The 22,971-nt window shown below is 42.6% G+C and overlaps 1 protein-coding gene across 1 annotated transcript in view; it reads right to left on the minus strand.

Annotated features, from left to right (window-relative positions):
- The window catches only part of ABCA12 (ATP binding cassette subfamily A member 12), a 133,479-nt gene that overhangs the window by 82,665 nt on the left and 27,843 nt on the right, over window positions 1-22,971 (minus strand). Inside the window, exons 3-10 of the mRNA XM_059727150.1 lie at window positions 18,466-18,613; window positions 17,368-17,456; window positions 15,038-15,147; window positions 13,673-13,858; window positions 10,658-10,836; window positions 8,732-8,844; window positions 4,795-4,891; window positions 527-4,657 (exon numbers count right to left, since the gene is read on the minus strand). Of these exons, the coding sequence (XP_059583133.1) occupies window positions 527-4,657; window positions 4,795-4,891; window positions 8,732-8,844; window positions 10,658-10,836; window positions 13,673-13,858; window positions 15,038-15,147; window positions 17,368-17,456; window positions 18,466-18,613 (5,053 nt within the window). The remainder of the gene's footprint in view (window positions 1-526; window positions 4,658-4,794; window positions 4,892-8,731; window positions 8,845-10,657; window positions 10,837-13,672; window positions 13,859-15,037; window positions 15,148-17,367; window positions 17,457-18,465; window positions 18,614-22,971) is intronic.

Raw genomic sequence — 22,971 nt, forward strand, 5'->3', positions numbered from 1 at the left:
TCTTTTTTTCTGTTATCTTACAAATAGTAATAATAGTCCAGTATGGATATTCATTCTCACATAGTGAGAAAAAGAAATTTGGTTTGAAGCAGTCACTTTTTCAAATGATATTAAATAGCATCAGTGGGAAAAACTGAGGAACAAGTGGAAGAGAGCTAAGGAGATTTATTTTGTGGGGGTTTAAGTGGTTAATACTGAGAGCATGGAGTTTTCCCAAAACATTTAGCAGTGACCCAACTCTGTTCCTTTGAAACCAATGGTTAAAACTCCCACTGATTTCAAAGGGAACAGGAGTGGGAGAACACTGAACATTTTTGAAAGCTCCACCTTCAGTGATTGTATATTTAAGGGCATACAAAATCTTTCTTATCCCTTGTTAATAATGTTCATATTTGGAACCCTAAATTATACTGTTGAATTTCAATGGAAGATTGCTCCATTAATAGCCAGGTAAGATAAAATGCAAGCCAAAAGTAATAATTGCTTTAACATTCTGTGATAATTATGAAATCAGAAATAAACTTACTGTGCGACCAAGCTGTGTGGAGACTTGGTTTCTTCCCCTGCATTCCAAGGCCAGGTCTTACTAAAAAGGGTCTCTGCCATAGTAACAAAAGGATGAGAGACACTCTCAAAGACATTCTCAAGATCTGTTCTGAGAACAGCAGAAGCTGGGTCAAAGTCCAGTTTCAACAAATTTAGCAGATCTGAAGAGTTCAGATTCTCAAGTACATAGTGACTGACTCCTATTATTCCTGGAGCTGACTCATTGTTGCCAAGATCACTTTTCATTATTTCCAACAGCTTCACATACGCAGCCACCTCTGTCAAGTTCCATTTGGTGCTCAGCCAGTTGTTAACCACATTCCAGACTCTTGAAAAATGACTCCATTCAGAGAGATTGGCAGCATCTTGGAGCAGCTGGGGCAGCTCATACATACTGGACATCCACTGGACATCATCCTGTCCATCACCGAAAAGCATAAACAACGTTTTCCAGTTCACCGAGCTGCCAGAGAAATTTAATGAATCTGCGTAGGTTTCATTCAAAATAAATGGAATCAAAATGTTTAATGGATAGGAATGGAACACACTATCCACCATGCTCTGGGTGATTGGTATTTGACAGGACTCATTATTCTGGGATAGGTCCCTAGAGAGGACTGTCAGAGTTTCATGCTTTTCCTGTATCCAAGAATTCCTCGAGTCAGAGAGACTGTTTAATTGTGTAAGAAAACCCAAAGAAAACTGCAATGACTGGATGACACACGATAGCTCATGGGAAAAATACGCACTATTGTTTTGATAGATGTTAGCAAATTCTGGGGTCAGATCTAGGGTATTCACTGCAAGCTGAAACAATTCAGAAAATGTGGTTCTGTTCTTAGTGTCCATGGAAGTAAATAGGAGTTTGCAGTGGCTTCTTGTTAAGGACTCACTAACTGTGACATTTTCAAACATTACCTGAAGCATTAGATGTAGAATATCTTGAGCAGAGCAGTTCTGTAGCTTTTTATTACTACTGTAACCTTCTCTGAGGAAAGGGCTCAAGGCTAAATGCAAGAGCTTCCACACTTCTGTTTCTAATGAAGTATTGTGCTCCAGGTAAGTCTGGTTATGTTCCTTTGGAAGTAGCAGATGTGAGAAATTATAGACTGCATCAATTTTTTCTTTATTGGTTGCTTCTTCCAAACTGGTGTCATGAAGGATTTTCACTCCTGCCTTCAATATTTCAGACAATCTTTGGGTGGATTTCCTGGCAACATTCATGAATCGAGAAGTAGTTTCTAATTCAGTAATATTAAGTATTTGCTGGAAATCTTTTAACGTAAGCGTACTCTTTTGTAAGGCTTGTAAATATGTTGAGGCTGTAGGTGCTTTGGAGTCTTCTCCATCGTTCCCTTGGAATATGTGAGAGATAACTTCAATTAACTGCTCTAGTTCTTTATTGAAAGGCAGACTGGAGCCATTTTTCTTTGAATTTACTTGGTTATGTAACATGTCTAGGAGTGGCTCATAAGCAAGATTGTGTGTGCTATTCCACTCCATGGGCCATAGTGTTTCAGCAATGTGCCAATACATCTTCAGCTCATTCCACTCAGCTCCATCAGTTGAATTTTGGATATTTTTCATCAGTTCAGACAGAGAAGAGATCAAGAGGTAATGGCTACTTCTGTCCACCTTTTCCATGTGAGCAAAAAGTTTCTGGAAGTCTAAGAAGTGCTTTGTAAAATTTTCAGACAGTGGAGATGTCAACATAAAATCTGAAAAAAGTGATGGGATTTCTTGTGTTGCATTAAAATAGTTGTTTGTATCTCCAGAGAATGGTTGGATTGCAAGAGCTGTCAACATTTTGATACTGTCCCATGTTTTCTCTATATTGATAGTGGTTTTATTTAAAAGGAGTTGATTCCAAATCACGGTAGCTAAATTTAAAACAATGCGAGCTTCCTCCCAATTATAGGAAAGTGTTTCTGGGACAAACCGTTTAAATCTCTCCAAGTCAGGTGTGTTGTTTCTGGCAGAAGTTATGTTGAGGAAAAGTTTTACTGAATTAAATATGTTTTCTAAATCTGAAGACTCAATTCTGTCACTAGCGTTGTGAAGGAACTGATATGTTTCTGTTTTTCTGGGAACTAATCCAATATCAACAACAATTAGAGCTTTTTTCATCGTTTTCAGGAGTTTCACATACTCATCCACTTCTGTCAGGTTCCATTTGGTGGTCAACACATTGCCAGTGGCATTCCAGACTCTTGAGAAATGTCTCCATTCAGACTGATGGGAGACAAGTTGGACCATCTGTGATAGTTCATACATACTGGAGTTCCATTGGGAAACAGTTGACAATAGACTGGATAACATAGACAGCTTATGCCAGTCCACTGAGCTGCCAGAGAAATTTAATGAATCTGTGTAGGTTTCATTCAGAATAAATGGGATCAAAATGCTTAAAGGATAGGAATGGAACACACTATTCACCATGCTCTGGGGGACTGGTATTTGGCAGGATTCATTATTCTGGGGAAGCTCTCTAGAGAGGACTGTCAGAGTTTCATGCTTTTTCTGTATCCAGGAATTCCCTGAGTCAAAGAGAGTGTTTAATTGTGAAAGAAAATCGAAAGAAACCTGTAATGACTGGATGACACATGATAGCTCACGAGAAAAATATTCACTATTGTTTTGGTAGACGTTAGCAAATTCTGGAGTCAGATCTAGGGTATTCACTGCAAACTGAAACAATTCAGAAAATGTTTGGTTTTGCATGGTTCTGTTCTTAGTGTCCATGGATGTAAACAGAAGTTTGCAGTGGCTTCTTGTTAAGGACTCACTAAGCGTGGCATTTTCAAACACCATCTGAAGCGTTAAGTGTAGAATATCATGAACGGAGCAGTTCTGTAGCTTTTTATTATCATTGTAACTTTCCCTGAGGAAAGTATTCAAGGCTAAAAGCAAGAGCTTCAGCACTTCTGTTTCTAGGGAAGTACTGTGCTGCAAGTAAGTTTGGTTATTTTCCTTTGGAAGAAGCAGATGTGAGAAATTATAGACTGCATCAATTTTTTCTTTAATGGCTGCTTCGCCCAATCTGGTGTCATAAAGGATATTCATTCCTACCCTTACTATTTCAGACAGTCTTTGGGTAGATCTATTGTCAACATTTTTGAGTCGATCAGTAGTATAAAATTTACTGGTATTAAACATCTGGAATTCTTTTAATAAGTCCAGGATCTCTTGTATGGCTTGTATGACCATTGAAATATTAGCCATTCTGAAGTCTTTCCCACCATACTCTTGTAATATGAGTGTTGCAGAGTCTATCAGTTTTTCCAATTCTCTATTGAATATAATACCCGAATCATTTTTCAGTGTGTAAAAATGATTGTATGACATATTTAAAAGCTGTCCATAGGCAATGATAGCTACGTTGTACCAATTGATGGTCCTTAGTTGTTCAAAACTACGCCAATAGGTGTTGAATTCTTTCCAACGAGCTTCACCAGCAGAATCTTCAATTTTCTGCATAAATTCAAAGGCTAAGTTCATGATCTGTTGGTGAGTTGTGGTTGTATTTTCCACGATATCAAAGAGTTCCTGAATGGCTAAGAGCTGGTCTGGATAGTTCTGATTGGTAGTAGGTTTAAGTATATAATCTGAAAACAAAGATGGGATTCCTTCCATTCTCTTGATAAAAGTTTTTACATCTTCAGGTAATGATGGAAGTGAATCAAATATCAGCATTTTGATAGAATCCCACATCTTCCTTGTATCATTAGTCCTATTTAAAAATACTAAATACTGAATCCCGGTTACTATTTTTAAAGCACTTTGGATTTCTTTCCAGTGGGTTGTTATATTGTCAATGGAAGTGCCCTTAAAGTCTTCCTGAAGCAGCACTGATATGAACTTATAGACTTCCTTACTTAATGGTTTTCTTAGTTTATAGTGCATATTCATTTCCAGCTTCAGAACTTCAGACAATCTCTGTACAGTTTCGTTCTCAAAGGCTCTGAATAAATTTAAGTTTTCAAGATCACTTTTATTAACATTTTCTTGAAAGCTTTTTAAAAAGCAAAGATATTTTTTTATGTCTTCTAAATTCTTTGATGTGATGTCCCTTTTGGAGTCTTTTACATCAGAGGCTGCTAATTTTATTTTTCTAAAAAAAAAAAAAAAAAAAAATGTATTTTAGAAAAAAAATTAATCAATGTAAGTGAAAATATAAATTAAGTATAGAGAGAAAGCACATGTCAAAATATTTCATCATGATCTGTGGCTCTGTAGACCCTTTCTTACCTCAGAATTTCTCCAAACTGAGATGACAAACTGTGGTTGTATGTCCAGTCATTGACAAGATTATTAATGTCAGTCATTAGAAAACTGTTATTTTTACCTACAGTGGAAATAAAAGGGTATTTTTGTTAGTCTAGACAGTAGCTCTCAACCTTTTTAAAATCAAGGTATCCCTCAAGGCACCTTTTAAAAATGTCAGCTTTTAATATTCACTTAAATTTTGACTATGCAAAAAATAATAAAGTAATTTTTCTGTTGCAAAGAACTCAGAAAGATCACAACACGTCAGAAAGTTTCTAGCACTATGGATTTCTATTGGAAATCTTTGGTTACCTGTAGACATGTAGGGACACTGCTCTGATATGTTGTAACTTCAGTGCATTGTAGCAGACTTGATTAATCGAGACTGTTGGAGTGTGCTAATTAGCGCACTCCAGCAGCTTCTGTGTTACATGAATCAGGGTCCTTGCACTTCTAAATGGTGGTGGGGGTGCTTTAACTAAAGCTCATCAAATGATACACAAGATGATGTGGGTGCTTTAATTAAAGCAGTTCTTGGAGCCACTCTTATTAAATGTCCATTCCCCACCCCAGAGCACATGTAAAAATGCCATTTGGATTTGTCTTGTGAATCATGTTTGTACACCTAACAGCTCTTATATTGGCTAGGGACAGAAATAATATAAACCAGTATAAGTGATCAGAAATTGGTTCAAATCCGTAACACAACAGAAGTTGTGTACAAAAGTTGCTTTCAAAATGGTTGAAACCAGTTTAATATAAACTTGGATGGATGTAGTGCCAGACTTAACTAATTCAGTTTAAATTGGTTTATTGAACTTCTGTCCCAGATTCCCTCCAGATTCAAGTTAACTCACAGTCCCCTAGCATCCCAGGATGCTTTGCACCTCCCCCACAAACCACCCCCTCATGGAGAGGCAGGCTAGCCTTGGCCCAAGCTGTCTTCTCCAGCCAAGCAAAAAGGCATACTATAGTCCCCTCTGGCTTCTAGCCTGGGCCACTGCAGGCATGTGGCTGTATTTCTAGAATCAAAAGTGAATTTCTGTTCACTTGCTTGATCAGTTCAATCTATGCAGTTTAGATTAGACTGCAAAGATTGAATCGATTCAGCCTCAGGTTTTTTGACAGTCCATACTTAGCCATTATATGGCATCCTGTGGAAAGAATCTTAAAGGCACCCCAAGATGCTGTGGCACGCTGGTTGAGAATCATTGGTTTAGTAAATGAACTGAAAACTATGGCCATGTTTGCAAAATAAAGCTAGGCTCCTAGACCCTATTTTTCCCCCATGTGAGATTTAGCTTGGTGCCGCTAACAGCCTACTGAAAGCAGTTCTCCATAAGTATCCTACTACCAGTAACAAAACGTCACGGTGGCTGCAAGGTCAATTTTTTTGTGTTCAACCATAAATCTGCTTCTGCCTCTAATCAAGTCCCTTTCCATGCCCTCTGCTCTTTCAGGAAATACCAGCCTCAACCCTGCTCTGTTCAACCCAACAACTGCTCCCTTACTTTCTCCCCACCTTGCATACCTTAGATATAAAATGCCACCCCTATTCTAATCCACTTCCTCCTTACTTTCTCATGTAATTTATACTGAACCAGTAGTTAGAAAACTGCTCATGGCTTCATAAAGGGGCCTTTTAGGAATAGAATATATACAGTATATACATATTTGGTTTCATAGTTGGTAGGGTCAGAAGGGACCTGAGCAGATCATCAAGTCCGACCCCCTGCCATGGGCAGGAAAGAATGCTGGGGTCAAATGACCCCAGCAAGGTGATTATCTAGCCTCCTTTTGAAGACCCCCAGGGTAGAAGCAAGCACCACTTCCTTTGGAAGTTGGTTCTAGATCCTAGCCACCCTAACTGTGAAGTAGTGCCTCCTGATGTCCAGACTGAACCTCCTGTCAGTCAACTTATGGCCATTATTCCTTGTTACTCCTGGTAGTGGTCAGGGGAACAGGGTCTCTCCCATTCCCCGCTGGTCCCCCCTGGTAAGTTTATAGATGGCCACTAGATCCCTTCTCAGCCTTCTCTTGTGGAGGCTGAACAGGTTCAGGTCCTGTGGCCTCCCCTCATAGGGCCTGCCCTGCTGCCCCCAATCATGTGAGTGGCCCTCCTTTGGTCTCAATGCTGTCCACATCCCTCCTGAAGTGCAGTGCCCAGAACTGGACACAGTATTCCAACTGTGGCCTGACCAATGTCGCATAGAGGGGGAGGATCACCTCCTTGGACCTGCTCATGATACATCTGTAGATGCATGACAAAGTGCGGTTGGCTTCCTGACCATGTCCTCACATTGGCGGCACATGTTCATTTTGGAATCAATAATGACTCCAAGATTCTTTTCTGCCTCTGTGCTGATGAGAAGGGAGTTCCCCAGCCTGTAGGTATGCTGCTGGTTCTTCCTTCCCAGGTGCAGTACCTTGCACTCGTCAGTATTGAAACCCATCCTATTCTCATCTGCCCACCCTTGTAACCTGTCCAGATCTAGGTGTAACCTGTTCCACCCTTCTAACATACCCACTTCTCCCCACATCTTAATATTATCCATGAACTTGAACAAGGTGCTTTTCACCCTCTCGCCCAAGTCACTGATGAAGATGTTAAACAGTGCCAGCCCGAGGACTGAGCCCTGGGGAACCCCACTGCCCACATCCCTCCAGGTCGAAAATGACACATCCACCACCACTCTCTGGGTGCGGCCCTCCAGCCAATTTGTGACCCATCTGACGGTGTGGGCATCAACACCATAGTCGCTTAATTTTTTTATGAGAATGGGATGAGAGACGTTGTCGAAGGCCTTCCTAAAGTCAAGAAAGACGTCCACTGCAACACCTGCATCTAAGGATTTTGTGACCTGGTCATAGAAGGCCACCAGGTAGGTCTGACAAGACCTGCCTCTAATGAACCCATCTTGGTTGCCCCTAGGCATAATCTCCCCTACTTGTCCCTCACAGATGTGTTTTTGGATAATTTTCTCAAACAGCTTCCCCAGGACCGAGGTAAGACTAATGGGCCTATCGTTTCCTGGGTCCTCCTTCCTTCCTACCTGTGTATTATATTTTTCCTGACCATTCATATAATCCACTTTATTGAATGAAAAAGGTGAATTTCAAAGACAAAGTCTTCACTGCTGGTCTTCACTGTTTTACAATGAAATAACAAATTTGAGAACATTATCTCACTGTACCATCCCAATGCAGACAAGGTACAGCTAGTTTTCACATCAATGGACACTTTTACATGTGCTCTGGTGGAGCGGGGGGGCACTTTCATTAGAGGGGCTCTGAGAGCCCCTCTAATGAAAGTGCCACAGTGTCTCATGTGTCATCATCCCCATGCTTCAAAATGGAGGGGAGGGGAGGGGAGGGGAAGAGTGCTTAAACTAAAGATCATTTGACAATCTTTAGTTCAAGTGGCCCTGTTGCCATTTTGAAGCACCAGGATGCTGATATACACACATCAGAGGCTGTTGGAGCACGATTAATTGAGTCTGCTCTGACGTACTGTAATTACAGTGCATTGAAGCAGCCTCCCAGCACATCTACAGGCACCCAATGTGATTAATCAAGTTAATCCTTGATGGTGACTAAAAGGTTTAGCTGTGACTAGCTAAACTAAGGTATAAAACTGCTCTGCCTTGCATACACTAAGTTTTTTACTTATAGTTATTATAGTGTTGCTCAAGGTCATATTTTTTCAACAGCAAAGAAAAGCCACATTGTGCTAATTTAGGAAGAATATTGTTTCTACTTGCAATGAGACATTTCATTTACTTGGTTTTGTTAAAAGATAAAGTGAGACTTCATTAGGTCAAGCCCTGAATGCTATACAAGTAGTTCAGTTCAGTACAAACTTCCAGTACATTTCTGCAGTTTTTTTCAAGACAGATATAGCTTGTTTTAAGGAACTTACCTTGTTCTGAACAATCCAGGGAATACAGAAGATGCGTAGCCCCAGCCTGGGTGGTTTTGATTTCATCATTACTCATGACTGGTAGAGAAACCTTTTGTGCTGGCAGCAAAGCACTAAGGGGGAAAAACAATGAAAATAAATTGTGGTTCAAGGTTTGTAGGAAGAAATAAGTGTGTTCATGTGAGGAATGGCTGGAGTGTGGGCTATCACTCTTAAAGTGAATAACAGACAAGTTGCTGCTCTTATGTTTAATTACTTGTTTGATCATGCACAATAAACGAATGCAAGGGGCTCCAAAGGAAAGCAATGGCAGTGAGTGAATTGATATGTAACACACTGGCTGCGTCTACACAAGACATTCTACTGCACATTAGACTAGTCTAATGCACAGTAAGGGATCACTGTCTACATGTGTGCAGCAATTACTGTGCAGTAGATTACTCCAATGCACCATTTTCTAGTACCTGTAGATATAGGTACTAGAAATCAGCACATTAAACTAATGTGCCAAAGCATTCATGTAAATGTTGACCAGAGGCAAATTGCTTCTAGTCAGCCTAGGCAGCTGGGGGCCACAGGGTGGTGGGGAGAGCTATAGGGACAGCTCTCCCCCGCCCCATGGAGATCAGGACCAGTCCCGATGCCCCCTGCCAGCCTGGGCCTGGTACCCCGGGGAGCCTAGAGCTCTCTCTGACTGCTGCAGGGGGGATCAGGCAGGGCAGGAGCAGCCCTAAACTGAACTGATCCTGACAGGAGCAAATTTGCTCCCAGCAGACAGATATTCATATGCCTGCAGAGGTCCAGTTTAATGTACCCGTATTTTCTGCGCAGAAAATTCAAGCACATTAATTGCACATGCAGACACACCTATTGCATGCTCATTGGATTCATCTTCATTTATCAGTTTTACAAAAAATAAATATATACACTACTAAAATAATCAAAACAAACCTGGTAATGCATTGTGCAAGGGGCAATTTCTTCCTCATAGACACTGAGTAGATAAAAATCAAGACAGGGAAGATTGGAGGAGGGGAGGAGGATGGGGGGGATGATGAAAAGGCAAGGAAATGGAAGGAGGATGTGTCATTATCCCATGCTATTTAATTTTTTTCTAAAAAAAATATGCAGATACAAGGGAAATGAGGGACTTTGTAAATCTTAGAAAAGAAAAAAGTGTTAATTAGGTTCATTATATTACAGAGGAAGTTATTTACAAAGTTATCTAGTCAATTCTTACAGGATTACGAGTCTGATTCAAAAAACTACTGAAGACTTTGGGGGTCTTTCCATCACATTCAGGTAGTACTGGATCAGGGCTCCTATGTTTTGCATGTGTAATGATAGTGGTAATTTTGGAGTGGGAGCAAAAGATACCAAAGTTTGTTTAATGGGGAGAAGGTGGGGTCGGGGGGGGGGGGGGGAGGGGAGGAGAGGAAGGAAAAAGTTGTGTGAAAAGCATGGAAGAAAGGCTTTTCTTCAGTTGTTGTTATGGACAATTCCTTTCTATTTACCTATGATAGTGATAGCTGCATACTTGACTAAGACTCAAAACATTTGATCCCAGGTGACCACGCAACCCTTATTTTAAAAAGTGAAGTAACCACAGATAAGACCAATTATCACTGAAAGTCAAGATTCCATCCAGGAAGAGCACACACCAACTGCTGCAGCTTCCTTAGCCTGACGAAGGGTTTTTGAACCGGAAAGCTTGCTTAATAACTATTCTCCAACCATTTGGGTTGGTCTAATAAAAGATATCAAATTCACCCAAGGAACCTTGTCTGCAAGATGTTATCCATTGTCTTAAGAGACCTTTGAGTATGAAACCATATGGCACTGTTCTAAAAATATCAAGTTTTGCTTTTAAACTAAGTCTCTCTCTGTTGAAAGAGAGGCAAATCCATTGTGCCTCCATATTCCTACCTGCTTGTGTTCTGGAGAAAAGCAAACATGTCTTTCATTTTTATGCTAGCTTGAACCACATCTGGGGCCATCAAGAGGAAATGCCACAGAGAGGTTTCATTCTGCACTTGTGAGATGAGTGATAAAAATGAAACCATTTCTTTGACAAATGTTTCCTGGTATTGAGGGTCATGCTGCACCTTAAAAATAAAAATAAGGTGTGTCACTTACAGAGTAAAGAAGTAATAAATTTTTTTTTAAACTAGCTGCACCACATCACCAAGATATTCACAGTATGAATACAGAAATAATTTTTCACTGGTCCTTCACATCATCCTAAAAAATACATTTTTGAAACTATTACTGGGAATATAATGTCCTGAATATGTGAACCTAAGGTCCTCTGTAACTACAATCTATCATGAGTCATGGACTATGAATAGCCACATAGCTGCAAGAGCAAACCAGGGACAGAATTGTGACTCTGAGGCCATGCCTATACCACCTTTCTACCCAGCAATAGGTCCCACCAACTCATTCTCACTCCATGTGTGCCTAAGCCTGGCAATTAGGCAGCGCCATGGCTTAAAGGGTCACCAAATTTGCAACCTATCACCACTCTGACACTGCCTCAGGAGGACCTGATAATGACACTGGGGCACATGCTCAAGGTCTCTCTCAGCCATCCATACTTTCTTCTTCCTCTCTGCTCCATGGGGAAGCAAGGTGTCCCAATCCATTGCTTGGCATCGCTCAATACCTCCTCTGTCCCAGCTCACTGGTATTGATAGTGCTTTTAGGGGCTGGAACCAGTCCCTGTTTATTACTGCCACCTTATTGGCAATAGTTCTCCTCTCACTCGGGATCTGGCAATACAGGCAAGCAAGAATGCTCTTTGAATCCCTGAGAAGGTATTTAGCTGGGCTCACAGTTGTATCAAAAGGCCACATTCATCTCGACTGTAAAGCCACTGAAATGGATGGATTTACTCCCTGAATGAATTTGGCCTCTTCATCTAAATCCAGTTTCCACATACTGTTTAAGTTGTTACAAGACTTGGAGTGGATCCAGTTACACCTAATATTTCTTGTAGTGCATGACTAAGGAACTTCGTGTGGTTGAACAACGTGCTCTCCTTCATGAAATTACCTTCCCGGGTTCCCATTCATGGATTCAGGACAATAAGATACAACCCTCAGGTTCACAGGTTCAAGGTGAAATGACAGGTAACAAAACAGAAACCAAAGGAACACTGAGAAAAAAAAAGGTAAATTCCCTTCTTGTGCAAACATGTAGCATGTCACTGAAATCAATGAACTTTACATCAGCAGTGCATTTACCTCTCACTGAGCTCAGACTCCCTTATGTACTAGTGCTGATGCATGAAGGCCTCAGATATCTCAGTTAACCAGTTTTTAATGGTTCCGAGTTCATGTAGCACTGGCACATGACTCCATGAGGCAACACATTCAGACAACTTCAGTCATGAGGGAGAAACGAGGCGGGTAGCTAAACTTGCTTTTTATAGAGAGCTGGTCTGTATGGGGAAACAGGCCAGAATCAGAATAGCTATTGTGGAATACTCCCTGACGGGACACTTACTCTATCCCAATTCCCTTTTTCCAGCATAGCTTAATTCACCGTAAAAGTGGACTTAACTAACCTGCAAAAATCCACTCAGAGAGGAACAAAGGATACACACAGGGGGGGTCTTATACCTTACATTCATAGCATTTTCTACTTCAAACTAAAATGCTCTTTGTATAAAAGCCATGATAAGACTGAGAACAATCTATTTACTATAGAAATCTAAATACAAAGATCCTTATCCTGCAAAAGAGAGTATACCCCCTTGTTTAAGATATGACAACTTTACACAACAAAGTACATGACTTCTTGAAAGAGATGTAGTACTTCAACCACAAGTTAGTGGGCTTATTGAAGAAATTACTGGATACATTTCTATAATCTATTATGCCAAAAGTGAAATTAGGTGATCTTAATGGTCCCATGTCACCTGAACATCTATGTACTTAGCTAGGGTGACCATATTATGGTTAAGAGAATCCGGGGTGGGGTAAGAGAATCCAAGATGGGGGGCACCACCACCATGTGATTTTGCATGTACACACATGCACGGACACACTCCAACCCCACAGCTTCCAGGAGCCCTGATGGCAGGGCAGGGCAGGACAGGGCAGGGCAGTGTGGAGGCCTATGGCCAGGATCCATCCCCTGCGTGCAGAGGCTGGACCTGGCTGGGAGTGGCACCTCCCCCTCACCACCAGCAACTGCCTGGGGCTGCCACGCACAGCCCAGGCCTCAGCAACAGCCATAGTAGCAAGGCACGAGGGTGCCAGTGGTGGGCAGCCATCTTATCTCACCCCATGCAGGTGCCTGAGCTCTCCCCTAGCCTGCCCTGCCCTGGCCAATCCTCACCCCAGGCAGGAAGAGCAGTGCCCAACCCAGCTCACCCCCCTGCCTCTAGCCACTGCTCAGTAGGAAACAGGCTGGGCACCGTGGGTGGCAGCAGCTGCTGCCTGCAACAACCACGTCTGGGACTTTTGCTTCAATTTACACCAACCGGTCAGGACACTGGGACAGCCTACAAAATCAGGGACTGTCCCAGGCCATCCAGGACATATGGTCACCGTATACTTAGCAGTCCATATTTTCAATGTTCACCATAGCTGTCACTATGGAAAGGCAAATAGCAAAAGGAAACATAACATACTTATGGTGCGATTTTTAAAACCAGAGTCAGTTATATGTCCGACTTCCATTGGCTTTTAATGTGAGGGAAGTGCTTATCTCTATTAGGTGGCTTAGAAAACCCGCTTCCATACACTTTTAGATTAGCCACATAGTTGGAGTGTAAACTCTTTGGGGCAGGGACCTCTTTCTTGTTCCGTTTGTACTATGCCTAGCACAATAGGTCCTGCTCCACCACTGAAGCTCCCAGGCAGTTTCTGCAACACAACGTAACAACAGCAATCCTTAATATCGCCATGGAGAAGAGAGGAGATGGATACATACCTGAGATACTTGACTTTTGAATTCTTGGAAAAATGACTCCAAAAGAGATGAGTTGGTAAAGCAAAATGTCCTGTGAATGTTTCTTGTCATGTTTCTCTCAGGGAGATTGTAAGAGGCTATGTACGATGACACAATCTTGCACATAATCATTTTGAGATTTGCTGCACTTGAATCTTGTTTGTGACTCTAAAATGAAATTTTTCATTAGCAGTGCTTTAAAAAATATTTTGTCTGGTGATTTTAACTACTCCAACTAGGTGAGGAATCATTATCGGAGGTAATTTAAGTATACATAAACCCTAGCATAATGATACATATTAAATACTAAAAAAAGCTTTTGTTCCAAGTTAACTCGGAGAGGAGTTTCTCATATCTCTAAATGAATACTCTAGCTCTTCAACCTTTAAATACAGAGGTAACAAGTATTAGAGATTCCTTTGTGTGGTAGCTTTCAGTAAGTGCTGATTTTGATGGCAATGACCATGGTGACCATAATCTTTAGTTTAGTTTGAAAAAAGACACACTTTTTACCAAAGACATATCCATATTTTGAATAAGCAGAGGGGTCCTATGCTAAAATATTGGGTGTGTGGTATGTTGGCATTTAGTAGTCTGTGGGTGCATCTACATGCGCATATTAACACAAAGCAATAAACTCTGGCACTTATTGCTCTGGAGTTTATTGCTCTGGGCATGCCATTTGCACATGCAACCAGGACCGCAGCATGTTGAACTGGTTTGGAGCAGCCCCAGCTGGCAGGAGGCCTTGGGGGTCAGCCCAGGGCGGCTTCCCCTGACTCAACATGCTGCAGAGGGGCTGGCCAGGGCCCTCAGTCCCCACACTGAAGCACCCTCATGCCCCAGTCAGCTGGGGCACTGTCTACACATGTCATATGTATTAAGTAAATGCAAGTATTATTCTGCTGTGGAGTAAATTAGTTTACTCCAGCATAATAGGCGCACACATGTAGATGCATGGCATTTACTGCAAAGCTAATTACTGTTCACTGGGGAAGGGAAAATGGTGATCAGCGGCAAACAGCCTGGCCAGTAGGGTCCCTCCACCAAATCAAGGATGGAGAGCCAAGTAGTGAAATGAGAAGCATTACAGGAGCCACTCCAGGTAGCATTTTCAGTGCGATTTATGGAGGTTCCTATTCATAATCCCTTTGAAACTCATCACTGCTATGTTTCCAAATTAAAAAACTGATTCTATTTCTGGAAAAAGAGTCTCAACTTTCAGCTTGAATAAACTGTAATAGTAACACTGAAGTCAATTTACATCATCTGAAGGCCTACTTACAACGCTACCATTTTAAAAAGGAAAAATTAAATCCATTCAACTGCAGCTCATGCAACACTAACCTCTCCCAAAGTGAAGATTTTGTTGGACGTGTTACTTCTGGAAGTCAAATTGAATGCTGAGGAAGCATCTTCAAAAATTCTTTTCAAGTGATCTATATGCTCCAGTAGTGCTGTAACAATAAAGACATTTTAGACATTATAATTTACTTAATATTCCAAAACCAATTAGATCATAAGTTTCCATCTGTTGAATGAAGTATGTCATGAAAGGGTATTGCATGGGACATTACTAGTCCATCTTCTAAGGTGTGGCTACTGACATGCCAAAATCATTCACTATATATATATAAGACAGGGAACGTCCAGCTTTCCCTGGGCCATGGGCCACAATGTACTAGTAATGCACTGAGGGCAGTCTCTTACTTTTCCTTTCTGTATCTGTGACAGGCAAAATTTCTGTAGTCATGAGCAGCTGCCAATATTTTCACTGGCAAAATATTGGCATTACCATGACCATCTGTGGTTACTAGAAATGGGAGAATACTGCTAAAAATCTGATCATTGTTCAACCTAGTTTGCATTCCCATCCATTTTGATTCCCTTCTTGCAAATATTTTAGAAACACTAACTAAAGCACTGAATATTTACTGTCCATTACAAAATATTCACAGACCACTTGTTTTGGTCATAAGGCAAGGGTAATCCCCTGGAAGCAGTGACCACATGCCCTGAGGGTACAGAAAAATCCAAGTACATAGTTGGCATTATCATAACTAAATAACTGTGACACTTTGTACTGGAAATCCAGGACCTAAAGTTATACTTCTTTAATCAGGTAAGTGAAACACATCTGGTGAAAACAGCTCAAATAATAAATATCTGCAATGCTGAAAATGAACTACAAAGAAATGATTATGCAGGGAAGTTATCCATCAAATGACTTTGAATAAGAAATGAATTTGAGAAAAAATTGTGAACAATTTGTGAAGAGAGAAAGCAAGGGCAAAATTCATAAAATATATTTTGTTTAAAATGCTTGACTGACCGAAGAGTCAAAGATTTCATAGCACTTTTTTAAAAACTACACTTGTAAAGCCTGATTTCTTGGCCTAATCCAACATTGAATTAATTCCTAGGAGTGTCTGAGCTTCGATCCTTAAGCAGGTAAGAATTTTTTGAGTTTTAATTATTGCCGAGAGTTTAAAACAAAATCATTACTTACTCCAGGAACCATAAAGAACATATCAGTCATTAAAACTGTGCTCTTCTAGGATTTGTATCTCTGTCCAGAGAGTTTTAAAAGATCAACCTTTAAAAGAACTAATCTTTATAAGCAGCAGGAAGAGAAACTCTCATTGAATTGAATAACCTACTGTAACAAGGTCCATGCTCCATTACTGAGGGGTGGAGGGAGCCCTGAGTCTGCCAGCCAGCCCCATCCTCTGAACGGACTCATACTGGCAAAGGGAGCTTTAAATAAAATGGCTGCCCAACCCAGGTGCAGATAGGATTTGGCAGGCTGGGAACAGAGACAGAGGGTCAGGTGAACCAAGGAGAAGCTCATAAGCCCAGGACCTGGTTCAGAAGAGTGAGTGTGGCCATAGAGGCCGTGAGAGGCAGAGCTCCCAGGGAGAGCCTGCCCAGGTTGCCTACAGAGGAAGGATCCTGTGCCTTAGGAGGGTGGAGGGAACCCTCCACCTGGACCAGCAAGATTTAAGTACCTCTAACCTTTGTGTTGTTGATACTGCAGGGGGAGATTAACCCCGACAGGGAAGCACTGTGTTTTGGTAGCATTGTTTTGAGAACAGATGCTCATATTTTTTATTCATTTTTACACCAGAGGACTGAAGTGGCTGTAAGGGGTGGAATAAACACCACTGGGGTGTGGCAGGGGCACCCAGTTCAGAGTGCGCCCAGGGCCCACAACCCTGGGCCAGTGATTATGGGCAGGAGCCCAAACACATTTCAGAAGTAGAATAGCGGTGTGTCAGCCGACTGGGTATCTGACAACAAGGAGCAGGGGGAGCATAACCCCCATGCCCACAAGGGATGTGTCTGGGGGCCGAGTGACCAAAAACCTGCAGGAGGGCTGCAGCTGAAGCCCGAGAACCTAGGGTCCTGGTGCAGCAGATCCCGTGCCATGGGACCCAGCCAAAGCAAAAGCGAGCTGAGGCCAGGAAGGGCCTTGGTTCAGGCAAGGACCTACCCCAAAACCCACATCTGCCTCCTGAGTACAGCCTCCCCAAAAACCTAAAACATTAAGTCATAGCAGGAAAGATAACCATTTGATGGGGAAAGGACCCAGAGAGTCTGGAAGCAAGGGTGAGGAGACTGGAACAAGTGACTGGGGACCCTGTCATGGTCAGCACCATATGTACTGTTTCACCTACCCAATGAAGCATTCCTGCTTTTTGGAGCCTCAGCACTCTGAGGTGACGGATGACTGTCCTTCCCCAGGTTAGCTGACCTGCTCTGCTTCCTGATGAGAAAAAGAACAGAAGAGTCCTGTAACTCCATATACAATGGTCATTACAGAATATACGTTAAACTAGAGGTAGCTCAGGTAACAGAATTTGAAGACATTTAATGAAGAAGAGAGTTACAGGTGAGTTACAATGAACCAAGAATCTGGGGGCTCTCAAAGGGTTGTCAAAGAGCTGGAAACCCTAATTTCCCCATTGTGTGTCAAGAGCACTGTCCAGAAGCCAGGCAGATGAGTAGCCAGGAAACAAGTATATTCTGAAGCCTGCCTGGAAGGCCAAGACCCCTACTCAGGTTCCCTTGGACCTTCATGGAAAATAAGCCATGTCCATGAAGCATTTCAAAGTTTAATAAATCAGCACTCTCCAACTGAAAAATGTTTTGTCAGAGCTTAGATTGCAAGCTTTTCACAGAAAGAACTGTCTCTCAGTAAATAATTGTATAATGACCAGCTACACTGGGCTTTGGCCTTGGTTGAGGCCTGCGGGTATAAAGTCTGGTATAAATAAGATAAATCTCTCTGGCACAAGTTTCTCTCACAACTATAATATTTTGATAATGATTCCCAATGTCACCCTAGCTATTTTGGACCAGATCATATAATGATGTAACTCAGCAAAGCTGCACTAATATCAAAGGTTTTATACTAGCTGAGGGATCTAACCAACCCTTTCCATAAGGTACCTCACCATTTCATGCTATGAGATCTGGCTTACCAGAATAATCTCTCGGGGGATTCCCAGCTCCATTTAGCATGCAAGAAGTATCATTTTCTCTTATAATGGAAAGCATCAGGCAACTGAAATGTCACTGCCAACTCTCTATAATCATTTTATTACAAACATCTTTAAAGGTCCCAGAGGACAATTAGTATATTATTACATGGGATCTGGGACCAGTCCACCACCAACCTAAAATTTTGCACATAAACTATACTCATTACAATTCCCTGTACCTCAGTGAAAACCTGAAGTTTATAACAACCATGCACATTTGTATTCCCTTACCGTCTGGGAGGTGAGATGCCATTAAAATTTGGTAGCAGATCTTCAGGTGTGTAGGGTGTGCTCTTACACCTGGCATCTGAATCACAGAGCACAGTTTGTAGAAATGGGAGAAAACCTGCACTAGGAAGGTTCCGAGGAGCAAGAAAACCTGGAAAAAATGAAATGTAAAATGCAATAACTGGGTACATACACGCATACTAACTTTCTGCAAGCTAAGCTGGCTTAACTTTAAATCGACTTAACTGTCAGAGCATACACACGTATGTGGAGCAGAGTCAACTTAAATGTGGTCACATTAGTTAAGTCAACTTAGCTCACAAGATGGCTACCACCATGTCAACAAGCTGTACATGTGTATGCTCCAACATGGTTTAGCTTAAGTCAACTTAGTTAAGTTGCCTTATTTTAGGTCCACTTAGTACATATGTATGCACACATTGAGGCTAAGTACAGATGTTCAAAAAGCCCCTGGCAGAAATGCTCTAACTCTTGCGCTTTACTTCAAATGCTGTAAGTTAGACAGTGAGTGAACCAAACAGACATTCACTGTTTGGTGGAGGGGCTTGAAGCCTGCCTGCACTGGCCACTGGGAGCACTCCTGCTCTCCTCCCAGGACGATGCCAGAGTTGTCCCTCTTCCCAGCCCTGCCCTCACCCCCGAGCTAGTGACTGTCAGCAGTGGCTGTGGGAGGAGAGACCCTGGATCCCTTCCCCCACAGCCTCCCCAGCCAGGCAGCAGAGCACTGTGGGGCCAGGGCTGCTGTGGGGAGAGAGACCCTGGACACCTTCCCCCATGGTTCCCTGGCTGGGCAGCCCTCCAGCAAGGTCAGGGGGGTTTCAGGGGAAAGGGGTCTGGGCTCTGTGTCCCTGCAGTAGCCCTGGTCCCACAGTATGCCACTGCCTGTCTAGGGCTGCTGTGGGGACACAGACCCCAGATTCCTTCCCCCATAGTCCCCCAGCCAGGCAGTGGCACTCTTTCCCTGAAGCAGCCCTGACCCCATAATGTGCTGCTGACTGACCAGGGAGGCTGTGAGGGAAGGGGTCTGGGATCAGTGACAGCTAAGGGGGCTGGGCCAACCCAGTGCTTGGGGAGAACAAATGAGTCTGCCTGAGGCTAGACTGCAGCCCTACATAAGGCTGCCTGGGATGATGGTGATTGCACTCTAAGTTAACCCTCAATGGGATGTGGCACAGGCATTTAATAAAACACTCTAACAGAAAGTGCTTTAGTCTAATACCTCATCCATCAAAGGTTAACTTAGGGCATTTGTACACATGCATGTGCTGCAGTGCTGGGCAATTTTAAAAGCGCCTAATGCTGTGGCGGATACATTTGTATAAATGGCAAAACGCACGTAAGCACTGAGAAAATGGCAGCTGTGTGCTTTTGAACTAGAACACACCGAAGGTGTGTTTTAGATCAAAAGTGTACTGCTGCCATTTTCTGTGCACTGATGCACATTTCGCTGTTTGTACAAATGCCTGCGGCACAGCACTGGGCACATCAGCTTGCATGCTCCGCAGACTCAATGAACCAAGTCTGCTCCAATGCGCTGGATTTCTGGTGCCTCAGAGCAGATAAAGGTATGTGTATAAATGCCCTTAGAGTGCAATCTGCCATTTTAAAGTGCTTTAACAGCCATGAACATCTGTTCAATTATGGCTTTAGAGCACTTTCTGTGCCCTTAAAGCACAATAGGTGTAACATCTGTGCCTAGCCTGAGATTTGAGTTCTCTTCTTTTCAGTCACTAATGGTGCTTTATGTTCTTCTTAGGCCTGATACACGTTACATTTAAAATGTGATTAACGGGTCAATCCTGTCTTAAGTAGTGACCTGGCCACACATTTATTAAATTAATGGTGTGGCAAAACCAGGAACAGACAAAGTTATTACACAAAATATGTATAATAACTTTGTGGCTGCTTCCTATCATGCTTTTAATTGAATGTGTGGCCAGTGCTCCCAGGCTCCAGAACACATTCTGGAGGCTGGGAGCACTGGTCAGTTGATTGGGCTCCCAGCTGGGGAAGTACAATGAGGATCCCTGGCTGGAAGCCACAATTAGCTGACAGAGATCCAATCAGCTGATCAGGGCTCCTGCAAGGGGTGCTCATTGTGCTGACAAAAGCTCCTGATCAGAACTCCTAGCCATGGTGGGTACCATGTGCCCCTGTGGCTGGGAGCCCCATCAATGATTAGATTTGCCAACTATGGGGACACACCATGTACTCCCACAGTTTGAAGCTCTGTCAGCTGATTGTAGCTTTCAGCCATGGGAGCACATGGTGCTCAGAGCTCCAATCAACTGAAGGATCTCCCAGCCATGGAAGTGAAGATTGCCAGTGCAAGGGAAGCTTGGGGTTATGATCCTGCTCTCCCCTTTCACCAGCAATATGGCATGAAGGGTTACGATGCTTGATCCCACAATCACTCCTCTAGCCATGTATATGTGGCATAGTGGGAAGTGCAAATGTGGGGATCACGCATCAGGTCCCATTGCACTTTCTTTTGAATGTCTGTCAGTAGCCCTACAAATCTTGGGCCTGATTCTCACTAGCAATAAGCCCCTACTGGAGCTGAAAAAAGTTCTTTATTGGAAATGAGAACCAGGCTCCTTTTTCAATAAGGTTTGTGTCAGTTCAAAACAATACAAGATTAAAATAAATGGGAAAAAAACACCAAGTGATAAATTGCTATATGAATCTCAAATGCAACTATCCATTGGCTAGGTAAGGCATATTTCCAGGAGAAGCAGTGAGACATCCATTGGCATAAAGCCTGGGTCAGTTCCTTTCCCCATATTGAAACAGGGCACTATCACAGTTTATGCTGCAACCCCACAAATGGAGCATATATAGATATGGTGCCCTAAAAGCAGGCTTGGAGCCAGATTGGCTCCTCTGGGGCACTGGGCATCTATACTGGTCTCTGAATAAAGAGGAGTGGTACTAACCCCAACCAAGTGATATATTGCTATATGATTATATATTTATTCTGAAGCTGTAATCCTGAAGCTCTTTCACTTAGTCACGGCATACAAGAATTTATAATATTATTGTATGTGTGTACATATAATAGGTACACACACGTATAATATTTATTAATGTTGTGTAATATTGTAATGATGTAATGTAACATTGTAATGATGTAATACTAGCCAATTATCCGTCATGAATGACAAATTTCAAATAACAAAGGAACAGCCACCCCCGCTCACCCTTCAGGCCGGCTATGTAAACAGTTCATCTGCCACTGCCACCTCCTCCAGCATGGGGGCTCCCTCCCCCCTGCCTTCCTCCGCCTCCTCCCTGGAGCAGTGCGGTTCCTCTACCCTCCTCTCCCTCCCTACCGCCTCCCCCTGCCTGCCAGCTGTTGGGTGTGTGCACGCTGGGCACCCCGGCCTGCTGGGCACTGGGGGGCGGCAGGGCCCACACAGCCAATTGCTGCCCTCCCTCTCTGCAGCACAGATTCACTTGACCAAGAGCATTACAAACAGACAGACACACAGACAGATGGACTAAGCCCTTTATATACATAGAATTGTGTGTGTGCAAATAATATGTATACTTGCCAATATGCTTGGGCTTTTATTATTATTTGTTATAAAAACACTCGGCAAAGAACTCTGCTACTATTTTTGATATGGAAATGAGGCCTGCCTGGTACTTAGTAGCTTGCCTTTTAATCACAAAAGCAGCACCCTCCCCACAGCTGGTTACCTGGTTACTAGTTATCCCCAACCCTCTTAAGGGTGACAGCATCATAATTATATTAGTGGACTCAAACTTCTTCAAAATGGTAACTAGGGCCTGACCATTTCCAAAGGCAGCCTTGACTTTAGCTGTGTTATAGTTGCTCATTTGTAAGCCTGAGAGAAAAATGAATAATCTAGTGGTCCTAAAAAAAGGGTGTTTTTTTCACCTGAAGTTTCCATCTGCAAGCATAACTGTTACAGGATCTTTCCAGTGCCGGTACACAGAGGGTGAGTGGGTAAAGCACACAGGTAAGAAGTATTTCAAACAATGACAGCTCGTGCTTTTGCTGCAAAGATTCCTTGTTCATTCATCAATACTCTGGGCTATTGAATGATCCACTGAGGATTATGGCAATCTGGCATTATGTTAGACAAGCTCCTGGGTCTCCTTTAACTTAAACAAGGGACTGAGCTAGTTCTCAACAAACCCAGAATCCTAGAGGCACAAGACAGCAGAAAGCTGCTTTTGTCCCCTCAAGCTGTACCACCTGAGAATGCAGCTCAGACTTGGGGTCAAAGAGTGCATCATAGACCTTGCTGGGGTTTTTGAAAAGGAATTAGTCAATTTCCCATGGGGTAATGACAAGGTCAGGGCATTTTAATCAGAAACCTCATTAAACCTTTACTTTTGTGTCCTAGAAGAGTGGCTTTTGACATCTCCTGTTCCACTTGCCTGGTATGTGTTTTGCATAGTCTCAATATAACCCTTTTGAGGGGCTGATCCAGGATTTGGCAAAAGGGGGTCTGGCAC

Source organism: Alligator mississippiensis, chromosome 4, assembly GCF_030867095.1.
Source record: "Alligator mississippiensis isolate rAllMis1 chromosome 4, rAllMis1, whole genome shotgun sequence".
In the NCBI taxonomy this organism is placed as follows: domain Eukaryota; kingdom Metazoa; phylum Chordata; order Crocodylia; family Alligatoridae; genus Alligator; species Alligator mississippiensis.